Raw genomic sequence first — 15,096 nt, 5'->3', positions numbered from 1 at the left:
AAATTGCATCCGAACATACATACATACATACATATGCACAGACGGACATCCTTTTAAAAACCATACTATTCGATTCTAAAGGCCTTGAAACGTGGACATATGTCTACATTTTTTGGGAAGTTAAAAATTTAGAAAATAAGGAGTGAAATATTGGAAGAGTGGAAATCATAAGCTCTGATCGAGCATATTCATTAGCCTTAAATTACGATTTACATTGGAAAATAAATTTTAGTAACTTATTCAAATACAATTATTTTATTTATTAAATAATAAAATTACGTTACATTCTTTAACTATTTACATCATTCTTTACATTAATAGCAAACATTTTAATTTGACAAAATTATTATTTACATTAACAAATATCTTAATTTCTTCATTTGAATTTATAATTAAATGAATTTGTAATGGATAAATAATTACATAAGTAGATATTATGGACTAATTATTGCTTGTTAAATAAATATGTTACAATTAAACCGAAACCTAACAACGTTAAATTCATTAAAACGGTTTCACAGCCATCACCTTGATATTTGTTAGTTTCGAACCATTCATTAATTTCATCTAAATATTGGTTATTCCAATCAATGCGTTGTTGAACTTTATCGGTAGCACGTTTAATTTCTCTTCGTATTCTCGAATTTTCTTCTACTTTATCTTTGTCAAGATTCTTATCAAAGTTATTCAACTGAAAATAAGATAAATTAACATTAAAACAGGTATAATTATAAGCGTTAATGTTCGTTTATTCTTCAATTTAATACAGGTCCTAGGTGAAATTAGCCTATTACATATCGGAGCTTAATTCATACCGACTCGTGGTTATATTGATTGATGAAACCGGTGGTTGTCAATTCATAAACTTAATGATGAATCAGTAATCTAGATAAAAATTGCAGTTGAATATGGCATTTAAATGTAAAAAATAAAGACATCAAAAACTCAAATAAGTTTGTTATTCGAGGTATTTTGACATTTTTATTTAGCTGTTGGAATACCATACTGATATTGGACCCAAAAAAATTCCCTGAATTTACTAAGGCTGATAATTTGAGAATTGGTTATAGTGTTGTTCTGTGATCAGTTGAATGATAGAACAGGAGTCAAATATATGGTATCGAAACGGTTAAGTTTTACGTGGTACTAAAATGAATTTACTAAAGCTGAAAATGTAATACACATTGTATATAACAATTTTCAGCTTTAATAAATTCATTTAAATACCACGGAAATCATAAATGAATCTTATTTATTTATTGTTAATAAATTAGGGCTGACTGACCAGCCCTGTTCTATCACCTAACTGACTGACAATCATAACTGTTATTTATATGCAATATGCAATCTGTATTACAATTTTCAGCTTTACTAAATTCATTTAAATATCACGTAAAACTTAACCGTTTCGAAAGCATATATCCAGAACCCTATTCGATCGTTCGCTTGACTGACCGCAGTATGTGTGTGTACACAACTACATACTACTTTAGTAAATTCAATTGTTTTTTGCCCTGGCTCCTCCATTATATTTTTCGAAACGTTTTTATAATTTAATAAAACTAAAATCATTTTAATGATTCGATCAATTATTGAGACTAATAGTAACATTACAAAGTTGCTGATCAATGGAATAGAGAGACTCGGATCGCATAGGACTTTGTTGAGTATCTAATAAACATTGAAATTGTAACTTACCGATTTCAAATGATCGTCAGAAGAACATTTATTTCCAAGGGCTTGTACTATTGATATGGCTTTGTCTTCACCGACAACTCTGTGAAAGAAAATTAGAAAAGTAATGATAATGCTGGAGAAAGATTAATTCACATCAATATTCTTAATTCGTAATTATGGCTTTATAAACAATTATCCCATAATATTCTCCAAAAATCCAAAAATGGATATCCATCAAATTTTTTTAATGCTAAAAAGGTATTCCTTGAGATCTAAAATCAAATATGTGTAATGCACACATACTCGAGAATGGGTTCTAGGTACTTATTTTAGGTGTCTCTTTGTATCATAGATAGTTTTGTCTAAAGGGGTTAATAGTATGGGTATTCGGGATGAATTCCAAAACGTCCTTATTTGTAGATTCATGAATCAGAAACTTTGCATATCGTTTAATGTTTTTACCTTATCTGTTGGGTTGAAAAATTGTTTCAAACAAAAGTTGTCGAATAAAAAATGTTTCTCTTAAAAAATGTTTAATTTAGAGCAGAGCGTCTTTAACATTCAGTTAGAGATAGAAATAACTATTTTTCGAAACTTTTTCTTGAAAACGGAACAAATTTTAAAAAATTTTTATAAACACATATTTGGATAGATGTTTATTTTACTAAAAAAAATTTTTTGGCATACTCTGATTATCATATTATTAGCCTTCTAAATATTTTTAAAAACCAACTTCACTTTTTTGGCCGTGCAGTAAGAATTCTTCAAATGAAGTGACACAAAAATTTAGTCAACATCCTTAATCCGCATACTAAATAGAAGAATACTAAATAGGGAATATTAGTTTATACACAATTTTTTCATCATATACAGGGTGTCCCGTGACTCGATGGTTATAGCTTAAGAGTGTATTCTTTGAACAATTTTAAATCGAAAGTGCCTTACAGAGTTTTGTCCAAAACCTAATAGTTAAGGAATTATGGGTACTATCGAACTACACATAAAAAAGACATCGTTGAGTAAAGTAGTTAAATGTTTCATTAGTTAAAAATTTTCATACATATCCGTTTTTATTCAACTTTTTAGCAACAAAACTGGTTGAGATATGCCACTTTTTACGACAAGTACTTTTTTTAATATCAATATACTATTATTGTAGGTTATTAGTACTTGTCGTAATAAGTGGCATATTTCAGCGAATTTTAATGTAAGATTCATTTGAATTAAAAACGAAAATGTGTAGAATTATATCAGATATAGCAAGTGCATAGAAATTTTTAATAAATAATTACTCTACTCAACAATGTCTTTATTTCATTGGTTAAATTTAATTTTGTCCAAAGCTCCTTAACAATTGGGTTTTGGTCAGAAATATATAAGGCACTTTGGACTTATAATTTTCTAAAGAATACGCTCTTAAGCTATGACCATCGAGTCACCGGTCATCCTGTATGTAACAATATAATTTGAATTTTTTAATAAATGGGAAGGAATTACGTGATAAATGATCAAACTGATCTCGATAATGTGTATAGCTAGTTAATTTGTAAAATAAAATACGCATAAGGGTTTAAGAAAATGGAAAATTAATGTTGCTTACTCTTTAATATGTGTATAATGTTTTGGATAAATATCTAATACTTTTTCCAATCCTTTTTGACTACCATCAATCAAGCCAAGGAATATCTCGGTAATGTGATTTTTGAGTGGAAACTCTTCTTCCATGAGTTCATCCAATAAGCTAAAAAAATTTAATAATAGATTAAAAAATTAGTAGCGCAAGAACTGCGAAAGCGAATATCCTCTTCATTAAATTTAAGAATAAAATTTAAACAAGTTTTCACATCTTGACTACGTTTGTCCCAAATATCTTTGCGTCAAAAGGTTGTGTGCTAATTTTAATTAAATTTCTATAAATTTCTTAATGTTTTAGAATGTAGGTAGAAATGCTTTAGTATGATATATTCAACTGAATAAAGCTATTTAAATGAAGCTTTTAAAAACAAGTTTACATCGACAAAAAAAATTTTCATTACTTGTCGTTTGCATAAATTTGTCAATACACACATATGGGACATCACTAGACAAGCTAAAACTGGGCAAGCGTTAAAGGTTTTAAAAATCAGAAAGGATAAGTGTGTCTGTATGCTTAAATGGTTACTTACGTATCTAATAATTTTTCATCATTCATACAACCCAATCCTAAAGCTAAATTTTTCTTTTCAGCTTCACCTTTATCAACATCATCCTTATAGAGTTTCTCGATATCTTTGTATCGTTTTGTCAATAATTTGTAAAACTCTTCATCAGCTTGTCTTGTACCACCACAATATATTGCTGCTTGATCATCTGGGACAATTTTTTTTCCGCTATCAATATGAGTTTTCAATGCTTCACTGGTTGCATTTCGACAATCGTCCAAATCGATATCACATGCACGTTTCAACAATAATAATCTGTTTAATTTTTCTATATGAGTTGTCTTCTCAGTGGCAGCTTCTTTTATTTTTGGATATACAGACTTCAATAATGTTTTTTGATAAGCCTACAATTTGAAAATTATTTACATACAATTTATTTAAATCGTTTACGTTTAAAATTTATGGATTGAAATTAATATATAGTGTCTTCTTGAAGGGGAAACAATTTTTATCAATCTGGATTTTCCTAGTTAAATTTTTTGTATTAAATATCTTAAACTAGCTATCTATACATTTATTGGGAAATTTCTAATTTAAAGTGTTCGGCTAATGTTTTCTAGTTATGCATTAGAGTGAGGTTTTAATGGAACTGTGTGTACCTTTGAAATTAACATCTAGTGATTTTTTATATTTTAAACGTATCCTTCTTGTAAAGTTCTCTTTTCTAGCAAATTTATCACTTTCATATGTGTGTCGTATTTAAGACTTCGTCATATATTCGTTATTTAGTGCAATACTGATTTAAAGTTTGGTACAGTCATACAGGGTGATGGGTCACATTTCTAAAGATACTTAATCGAAATTTGCATTTCAAACTAAGCCTACTACAAATTGACAAATAGGACCCATTCTTAATATTTTGCTAAGCGTTAGGGATATCGAATAAAATTAATAAAATAGGTCGTTAAGATTATTTTTCATAACATTCCATAGCACTCTAGTTATAAAACTAAACAAGCCGTGGATAGGGTCTGGTGCAACCCTTGAGGTCCACACGAATAACTTCCCAACATAATAAATAGTTTAAGAAAATAAAAACTCGACCGAATCGAAAGGACTTGCTCGACCGAATATTTTGAAATTCTTTTCGGATCATATTGTCGTTAATACGCTACGCTCGACACGATATCAATAAGGAAAAAAAGACTCGCCTAACTCGAAACGATTCGACCCCATATTATGGAATTCTTATCGAATCATATTTTCGTTAATTCTCTTCAACCGACTCTTCAACGAAGTCGATATCATTTTTTGTTCGCGCTATATCGATCAGGAAAAAATTTAAAAATAAATGATCCGACTCGACGGAATGTTATGAAATTCTTTACGGGTCATATTTCTGTTAAACACCTTCGATCAACACTTCAACGAAGTAGATATCTTTTTTTGTTTTCACGATATCGACGAAAAATAAACGTGCGTACGTACGTACGTTCACCCAAAAACACACACACACACACACACATACACATACACATATCTCGTCTCAAAATCGGTGTTAAAGCCTTTTAGTAACTATGAAACGTAAAGATATGTTGAAAATTTCGATTTCGTACCCATGACAATAACTGCCTGTACTGGGAAGTTAGAATAAACTTGTATCAATTTTGAGGATGAGCCAAATAAATGAAAAAATAAAAATACGATTTTTGTCTTTGTAAATCGGTATATGGGTATAAAAAAATGTTTTTTTTCCAATAATTTTTTTCAATATCTCTAACGCTAAGCAAAATATCAAGAATCTGACCTATTTGTCAATATGTAGTCTGTATGCCTTCTTCTTAAATGCGAAAAAAATGAAATCAACACTTTTAGGAGAGTAATATACTGGGAAACTTATGATGCAGATAACCTTACCTTATAGTCCTTTTCTGAATTCGATCCGGAATATTGTACATCTAAAGTCTTAAGATTATTCACAGCCGCATACCATGGTACATAATCATCTACACTTTGTAATAATTCAGCCAATTTTAAAGTATAATTGTATGGTAATAATCCAATACGAGAAAATGTAAAAGTGTCATCAATAAGTTGAGATAAGGTCACAGGTTTCAAATTTTTCACATTTTCTGTTTTGTTAGTGTATTCGATAATTTTTTCCCAATTTTCCTTATCATAATTAACGCGATAGTAACCTTTAAAAATAAATGAAAAAGTAATATTATATATACATGAAAAAATATATTTTGCGATTATTTTACCTGTTTGTAGATTATTTACTAATATAAAGTCTTCTTCTTTCTCAACTTCAATATGCCGTGATTTAGATGTTAAGAAATGTTTTGGTTGCGTATTTACTTCTTTTAAATCTTTTAATTCGCTTTGTAATAAGTAATTAATTGGAATTAAAAACACTGTGTTAGTGTCATGAGTTGAATCAGTGAAAAATCGTTTCTGTTCCAATTGAACAGTTTTTCCATTCTTTGTAACAGTTACAATTGGGTAACCAGCTTGTAAAGACCATGAGTTACCAATATCATGAACACTTAATCGTCCCAAATTTGATGCAGCTTCTGGGTTTTCAAGTAAATATTTTTCGTGTTCTGTTTGTAAAGCATCCCATAATTTTTCTGGTGTTACTGTAGATAATTTACTATAAAATAGATTTTGTCATTCAGCATAAACGTATGAACTAATTTAATGTTATCGTTAATTACTTACCTTGTTTGTAAATAAGTATTCAAACCTTTTTGGAAAACTGTTTTTGACAAAATGTGCTCCAACATAAACAGAACTGATCCAGCTAAAATGAAAAGTTTTTGTTAGATTTTTTTTTGAACCAGCATTAATATATTTATTCAATGAATACAATTTGTTGAGTCTGACCTTTAGCATAAATAACGGTATCGAACAAATTATTAACATCTTCTGGAGCTTCAGCAAAGGATGTCATAGGTCGTGTTGTATTTAAACTATCAGAAATGAATGCATTTTGACGTTCATGGATCGCAAAATGTTCGAGTAATCGCCAACCAGAATTTTCTTTATTTTCATCAGTTAATTTCAGAATAGTCTAAATAAATATATATAAAAACAAGTCAGTATTCTGAATATGAATTTTATTGCAAATCTAACAGGCAATATAATTTTACCCCTGTTTAATCGAAAAAAATGTCATAACTTTGGCTATTTTTTTAAAAATCGCACTACATATTTTATACAATTTTTGGATTATCCATAATTTGTCTTTCCAAATTAAAAAATTTGTATAGGATAAGGCAAAAGTTTCGAAACCTTACCTCTTCTGCAGCTACATATTCAACGTAAGTGGCAAAACCTTCATTTAGCCAAATATATTTCCACCATGTCGGTGTAACCAAGTCGCCAAACCATTGGTGAGCAAATTCATGAGCAATTGTTAAGTAAATTTTTTGTTTATTCCAAGATGTTGCTGTTTCTTTATCCCATAATAATTGCAACTCTCTAAAATAAAAAATAAAAACCTAATTTAAATAGACTATGACGATTAAAACTAATTTAAAATATTGGAGAAAATTTATAAATGTTGCTTTTTAAAGTCTTTTTGAATAGTTGCGGTGCAGAGTCCACCATTAAAATACATTTGAATTTTTACTTCGATAAGATAAAAAATAAAATAAAAATTTTAATAAGAATTATATTTTTAAAACTAGATATTTCGAAAGGCTTTTCTTTATACCTAACTTTATTTTTTAAATCATAATAGGAGCGAGAAGAAACAAGTGGTGTTTAAAACTTTTTTTTTTATATAAATTATATAGATTTGACACAATATCAAAATTAAAAAAAAAAAAAAAACATAAAAACTAAGTTTTAATCCAACTACTTTTCTTTGATTTAAAAAAAAATGTTTTTCGCCACCACGAGTTGGCCTGCAAAATTTTAGCTCAATTGAATCAGAGTAACATGATTTTAAATTGATCCAAAGTGGCAAGCAGACAGGCAGACACGTAGGCACTACGAGTTAACAAAAATGGGTGTAAAAATTGACTTTTTTAATTTATATTTGAAAAACATTACTATCTGTATGAACACATAAATTGAGATAAACGTATTCGACAATTCTATATGATTGTGTAAAATTCAAACAAGTTTTCGATAACTAAATAAGTTTACCTATATGTAACTAAGCCCCAATTTTCCATAGCACCAGCTGCAAAATCTGGTATACCAACTTGATCTAATTTATCCATGTAATCTGCATAACTTAAATCACCATTTAAAAATTTGTTAATTTCCCTTAGTACCAATTGGCCGAATTGTAAACTTCGTTGACCAAGTTTAATAAATTTGTTTTGTGAGTAGATATTCATTTCAGGGTCCTTAGCATCTTTTTTTTTTAATTTGTCCGATTCAAAATCAGATACGACAAATGCTACCAAGTATGTTGACATTGCAGATTTCGTCGTTTTAAAAGTTGTTACTTTCCAATCTTTATCATCTTTATCACTAAAAAAAAATTTACAAGTAAGTTTTGGAATAAAATTGACAGGGAAAAAACTTACTCAACTGAAGATGCTATTGGACTGTTTGAAATAACTGTATTGTAAGCTTTAGGAGCCTTAATAACCACATCAAAAGTTGCTTTTATACCCAATTCATCATAGCAGGGGAATGCTCTCCGAGCTCCCGATGATTCAAATTGAGTTGTACCAATTACACTAAAAATATTAATAAATTTTATTTGGAAATACTGTCAATTCACAAATTTTTTGAATTTAATTTTCTCTTCTCTAAATCTCTAAGTTAAAAATCAAGGGAAAATAACTCATATTTAGCAAAATTATAAATTTCAATCAATGAAATTGTTACATTTAGCTCGAAAACACACATTGAACACCCAAGGTTGGTCTCTCTAAAATACCTATGTTATACTCTCATACCTATGTTATTTTAGAGAGGCCAAACTAAGGTCTCCAAAGTGTGTTTTGGAGCTTAGTGGTACAATTTCATTGATTGAAATTTATAATTTTGCTAAATTGAGTTATTTTCCCTTGGTTTTTAACTTAGAGATTCTTTTAAGTCTCGTGTTTTTAACTTAGAGATTCTTTTAAGTCTCGTGTTCTCAGTTGATAAAGTGCAGTAAATTTTATTTTCTACAACTTTATTAATTATATGATTTCAATTTTATTAACAACAAGTGAAATTTAAAAAATTAAAAAGGTTCCCGACAAATGCGGTTTTTTTACTGCAGTTTTATCCAAACTGAACCGATTTGAAACATAGCTAAGAACACTCTCCATTAAATTACCTTATAAGCAAAAATATCAAAATCGTTAAACATACACACACACACACATACAAATAGTGTTTTAACTAATAACACCCTTCTTTTTGTGCGGGGGTTAAAAATCTAGGGATTTTTTTAAATTAAATACGATAGTTAACAAAAATATATTTCGTCTATGGTATCTTCATCGTAATGGTCATTACGTGATCCCCAAAATAATTAATTTTTAATAAAAATAATACTTACATTTCTACTCCTTCGTCATTTGTATAAGTACTTTTATAGAATCCTTTAAGATCAGGATGATTTAAGAAACCCGTATATGTTATCGTTAAAAGATATTCTGAGCCTTTTTTCAACTTAGTTTTTGATGAAATAATAAGTTTTTCAACCTCTTCATCTACTTTGTGCGTCACTTCCATTTCTTTTGCATCTGTTTCACGTTTTTTATCTTCTATTTTTATGGTGCTAATAGTTAAATTTCTAGCATTCAATTCAATGGTATCTGTTTCGTATTGTGCTACTAGAGAAATTTCAACAGTGCCATCAAAAGTTAAATATTTGTCAGCATCTGCTTTGGGCGCATCTTTTATTAAGTATGGTTTTAGAGTGATTTTATAATTGGTAGGACGTGTACTTTTTGATAATTCATAATTTAATGCCACAGCACCATCTTTGGTTAATTCATTTGTAACGATAGTTTTTACAGCATCATTCGTTTCAATTTGTGATCTTGGCTGCGGTGGAATTCGTATCGCTATACTAATTGTAATTAGACCTAATAAAACGATGGCTTTATTTAGCCAATCGTATGTATTTTTATTCATTCTGAAAAAAATAAATCATAATTTCTTAATAATTTTTCTACAAATGAGAAATACAAAGTCAAAATCCTGCAATTTTGGAATAAGTAGTGGAGGGTAACATGTTTCAATAACGTTCATTAAAAAATTTTCGATGAAAAGCAGAGAACCCAATAGACCGTGGGAAATAGTTCTTGTTTAAAAGATTAATACATACTCGAAACTTTGTTAGTGGCTGCGTTTTCAAATGAGCACCATAACGTTATATTTAAGTTAATTGAGAAAACTCGGCATGGAATTTGTTGGACACCATGACCACTTGATAACATTAATAATTATTAAACAATAAAATATTTTATCCGGCAATAATATTGCACCGAATCTTGATTCGTACCTCGAATATATTTAAGTACTTTTGTGTTTGAGTACATACATAGTTAACAAGTGGTCATAGTGTTCGAAAATTTCCCTTCCGCGTTTATTCAGATCGATATCTTCAATATGACGTCATTATGCTCATTTGAAAACGCAGGATTTTCGAAAAAAGTAGTTGACAGAAAGTTTGATAGACTTGCAAAAAATAATCTACTCACAATTAAGTTTCAAGTATGTATTAATTATTTAACAAAACATCTTTTCTGTCTCACGGTCTATATGTTTTTTGATAGAAATGTGCGTGTCTTATTGTGATCATAATTGATACCAAATGCTACTTTTTCATGCAGGAGTGCCATTTTTTCGTATCTTGGTAGTTTGTTAGTATCTTGGCAGTTTAGCCGTATCATCATAATTAATTCAAAATTTCTTGGGTAAAGCAACCATTTGTTTTTGGCCTATCTTTTTGGATATATCTTTGACCTTGCGGAGTCCTTGTTTATCAAGTGCTAAAAATGGATTTTTTCTGAGAAGTTCCATTTTAAAAAACAATCTTTTGGCAAGCTTGGAAAATAAAATTAAATGCCCCCGCCTCTTCCGGATATAAGAAGATCCAGATTTTACAGATTTTTGAAATTCTAATCTTTTTCCGATAAAATTAGCTGGAAACAAATTAATAACGTAATGAAACTATATAGATGTTATAAATATTTCCACAAGCGGTGCTAAGAACAGTTAATGCTACACGCAATCAAAACTTACGTTTCAAATATTACAGGATAAAGAGTATTAAATTATTCAAAAGATATTTTAAAATTTTAAAGGTAAAATCTACGGAAAAAAAATTTATAAAAATAATGATTATGTATTTTTTTTTTTATCAATTTAATTGTCCTAAATTATTATCGATAATTAAAACATTTTACTTGAAAGATAGTAATATATTATTTTTTCAATTAATTTATGAAGTGTTTTTCATACAAATAATTCATATGAAAAATTTGTATGTATTGGGATTAATCATATTATCAATATTTAACTTTTTTTGTATTGATTAATTTTAAAAAAAATCTATTGTTTTCAATTATTAAAACTAAGTAATTTTATCTACAGAATTTATTGATTACAATTTTTATGTACTAACGTTCAAAATTGATATGATTTAAAACTCAAATTATTCTTATGTATTGAGCAACTTTTTAAATTAAGTACTTACCTAATATGATAAGTATTATTGATTAGAGACTAAAGGTCAATCAGTCCTTGTAACTGACGGTACGATATTTATGTTTATAAGTACTCAAACGTATAAGATAATTAAAAATTATACGAAATACTACTCAATTATAGGCTAAAAACTCTTGAGCAGGAGAGCTGCAGCAGTATGGTCATATTTCCTCCTCATAAGATCTTATTATTAAATGCTATTAGTGAAATGGGATTTCTTTCTATTCGTGTTTTCGAAAGCATAAAGTATTTACAAAAAAGGATTACTACTAAAAAACACTTGGCGGAAATAATCCTCTCACTTAGTTTGGAGAGGCTGTGGGGTTGCGTAAGTTTTTAAAAACTACAAAAAAATATGATATTACGTCATATAAAAGGAGGCCGAGCTTGAAATTGGACACCCTAAAAAGACTTTTTTAAGATTATCTCAACTCGTATTTAATCTTTGAACCGTCTAGTCCTCAAACTTATTTCGTCTATCACCCACTTTGAGAATCAATTATTTTTCAGCGTCCCCGAAGCATGTGAAATCAATCTTATGTTATATCAGCGTTATCGCCTACTAGAAAAGAGTCCAAAGTGACTGGAACTCCTTTCAAAGTCCCTTAGCTTTTATATTGGTTTTCAACTATCTATTGCAACCAACAGGTGTGTCAAGCCTTAAAAAGCCTTAAAAAAGCGGAAAAAATGTTCGCCCCAGAAATTCTCTAACCCCCGAAATAAAATCGAGTTGACTATTAAACAACTATATATATGATAATTTTTTGCGATCGCACTTAAAACTCATTTCTGGTATTTTGAAAACTTACGTTTCTTATACTTATTTTGTAAATAAATAAATTCAGAGACAGTGATTTCATAAATAAAAAAGTCTACTCAATATAACATTTCTATGAAAGAAAATAAGCACTAGTCGAGAAAGCTAGAAAGATTTTTCACATTCCCATAACTTCGAAAACTTAAATTATAAATTGAGATTTTAAGAAATAGTTCGAAAAAATTTTATATATTTTTAATTTTACCTAAAATTATTTTATCGTCATGCTCATACAATCTAAATACAGATTTTCTGATTTTCAAACGCAGATTGCGAAAAATCTTTTCATCACACATCATATGTTTTTGGTTCCTTTCGTAAAGATTTACGAATTAAGTTTATTAAAATAGTTATTTTTATCCAAAACTACTAAGCAGATGAACCGATTTTGATCGAGATTGTTCTTAGCTATGTTTCAAGTAGGGTTCCGATAAAAACTAGAATATAGAGGTGATAATCTTAACAGTTGAGCAGATTTTCTTGATATATATCTAAGAACACTCCCGATCAAATTACCGCTAAAACAAACAAAAAACCAAAATCGGTTCATCCGTTTAAGAACTACGATGCCATAGATGAATAAATCAGGCCTGATTTTGTGTCGTACTTTCATTAAAATTTTTAATCTATGTGTTATTTAACTATCCTTGATTGAAAATTAAGAATTGTTTTCAATTGCTTCGATGACAGTAATATTGTGTTTACTTCAAGCTAAGAACTTGAAAGCATTGCCTTAAACAAGGTTTCATAAAGACTTATGAATGACTTATGATCCAAGCCAAGAAGTTAAGATCATTGCTTAAAACCAGGTTTCTGGTATTGCAAAAATGAATCGCCATATTATGTACAAAAATGCTTCATATTCAAATAAAAATAAATGAAATTGTAATTATATTATCACCGAAGTTTTTCATTTATGTTGTTTTAGGTATTCCGTCGTCCTTGTAATATTTTTATAAGAATTTCACATATTAACTTATTTAAAAAAAAAAAAATAGAATAAATTTAATTGGCCACTTACTTGTATTCAATAAATTATAAACTAAATCGTATCATCGAATTGAGAACTTTCTAGTAACTAATGAATTTTGGAAATTAATTAGATATTGTGTTTCCCCCACAATATATAGATTAAAAAAAATTATATCAATTTTATCAGGATCAATTTTTTTTTATCAAATGTAAAACTTAAGTAGCATACGTACATTGTGTACACACAGGATGTACCAGTAAAAATTCTTTTAGAAAGTTATTTTTGGATTTTGTACTTGGCTATAACTGTGCAGCCAGACCTCCATCGTCTAAGAAAAACTGACATTTGTACATGCAAAAACTTTTTGAGCTCTTTTATGATAATCAAAAACTTAAGTGGCCCTGTACAAAGAAAACTTAATAGAGATGTAAAAAGAATTTACCTTTTTTTCCGTAAATATCAATATCTAGCGAAATCACCTCCGAATATCAATTTCCTCCGAAAGAAATAGAGCTTATTGCTTTTGTAATGATAGAATTTTGAAAAAATTTCTTCAAATGTCTATCGATCCTACCTACTTGACGTCAAAAATGACCATCGTTAAAATTTATATATATAAATATTAGCGTGAACCCAATTTTCTCCTATCAAAGTCTCCTATAAAAATATGTTAGTTTATTACGTTTTAAGAGTCTTTTCAGTAGGACAGCTCAAACAAATTTTTTAAGAGGTAGTTAACAAAATTTTTGAAAATTATTATTTTTTCTCGTTGCGACATTATTTTCTAAAGTAAAAATAATTAAAACCCTTAGAATTTTTATTTCCAAGTAGAGTACCTACTTTAGACCTTTTTGAGTGACATCTGAATTTGAATAACAATAGATTTTTAATTTTTTATCTTGATGTTGGCTTACAAAAAATAAGAAATAAGACTAGAGATACGTAAAAACAATTTAAAATAGGTAAAATTTAAAAATATTAACAATATCGACAAAAAATTTAGCATCCCACGCTTTTTTACGATAAAATGATTTTTTTCTTAAATTTAACGAATTTTTTTTTTTTACCTTTTAGTTTAGCTAGATACAAAAGCGTGTTTTTTAGTATTTTAAAACTATTATTTATTTTGAATTAAGTATTGAGATTATGGTTTCCACTTCAAAGTTCCGGGAAATCGCAAGATGTATGTTGAATTGTCGGGAGATAGTTAAATTAATATTACAATATCTTAGAATCATAATACTGGAAGATGTTTTGCATATCCAGCTTATCCATAAACTTTAAATAAATATACTACAAATATTTTTAAATAAAAGCTAGTCGAATTTACCCGAAGAATAATCGAATTTACCCGGATTTGAGACAAATAATAAAAAAATCTCTTTATTTATTAAACTGCGGAGGATTTTTGTAGGGAGAAACTACATGGATTCCAAAGTGTCCCGATAAAATCCGGAAAGATGAAAACCCTAATTGAAATAGTTTATTCAAGAAATATTTACTTGTTATAAGATCATCAACCGTCATGTTAACGAGTTAACTTCAATCTAGTAATTTGTTTTTATTGTGCAAGCTTTTATTAATTTAAGTTTTATATTGCTGAAAGCTGACACGGGGGCAAAAAATGTGTATTTGTTAATGATACATAAGTTTGACTTTTTTAAAGTTGGTTTTAGTTTGAGTTTTATCTTACACTTTGTACATTTTGAAAATTTTTAAAATATTTATCATATAAGGTTTTTTACATGGAATTTTAATTATTTTTAATTAACTACAAACGTACTTAAGGTTTGCATATTACTCTAGAAATA

At 28.5% G+C, this 15,096-nt stretch overlaps 1 protein-coding gene across 1 annotated transcript; it reads right to left on the bottom strand.

Annotated features, from left to right (window-relative positions):
• Positions 1–239: 239 nt before the first annotated feature.
• Positions 240–13,418, bottom strand: LOC123304924 (aminopeptidase N-like). Its single transcript, XM_044886477.1, has 13 exons — positions 13,334–13,418; positions 9,337–9,918; positions 8,366–8,521; positions 7,977–8,309; positions 7,121–7,304; positions 6,708–6,894; positions 6,543–6,624; positions 6,083–6,474; positions 5,736–6,016; positions 3,843–4,222; positions 3,278–3,418; positions 1,699–1,777; positions 240–691 (listed from the first exon to the last, which is right to left on the bottom strand). The coding sequence occupies exons 2-13, from the start codon at positions 9,915–9,917 to the stop codon at positions 446–448; spliced, it is 3,042 nt and encodes a 1,013-aa protein (XP_044742412.1). The 5' UTR covers position 9,918; positions 13,334–13,418; the 3' UTR covers positions 240–445.
• Between the last annotated feature and the right edge of the window lie 1,678 nt (positions 13,419–15,096).

The sequence above is a fragment of the Chrysoperla carnea genome, chromosome 1 (genome assembly GCF_905475395.1).
Source record: "Chrysoperla carnea chromosome 1, inChrCarn1.1, whole genome shotgun sequence".
NCBI classification, from domain to species: domain Eukaryota; kingdom Metazoa; phylum Arthropoda; class Insecta; order Neuroptera; family Chrysopidae; genus Chrysoperla; species Chrysoperla carnea.
The sequence above is the reverse complement of the archived record's forward strand: the minus strand, read 5'-3'. Positions and strand labels throughout refer to the sequence as shown.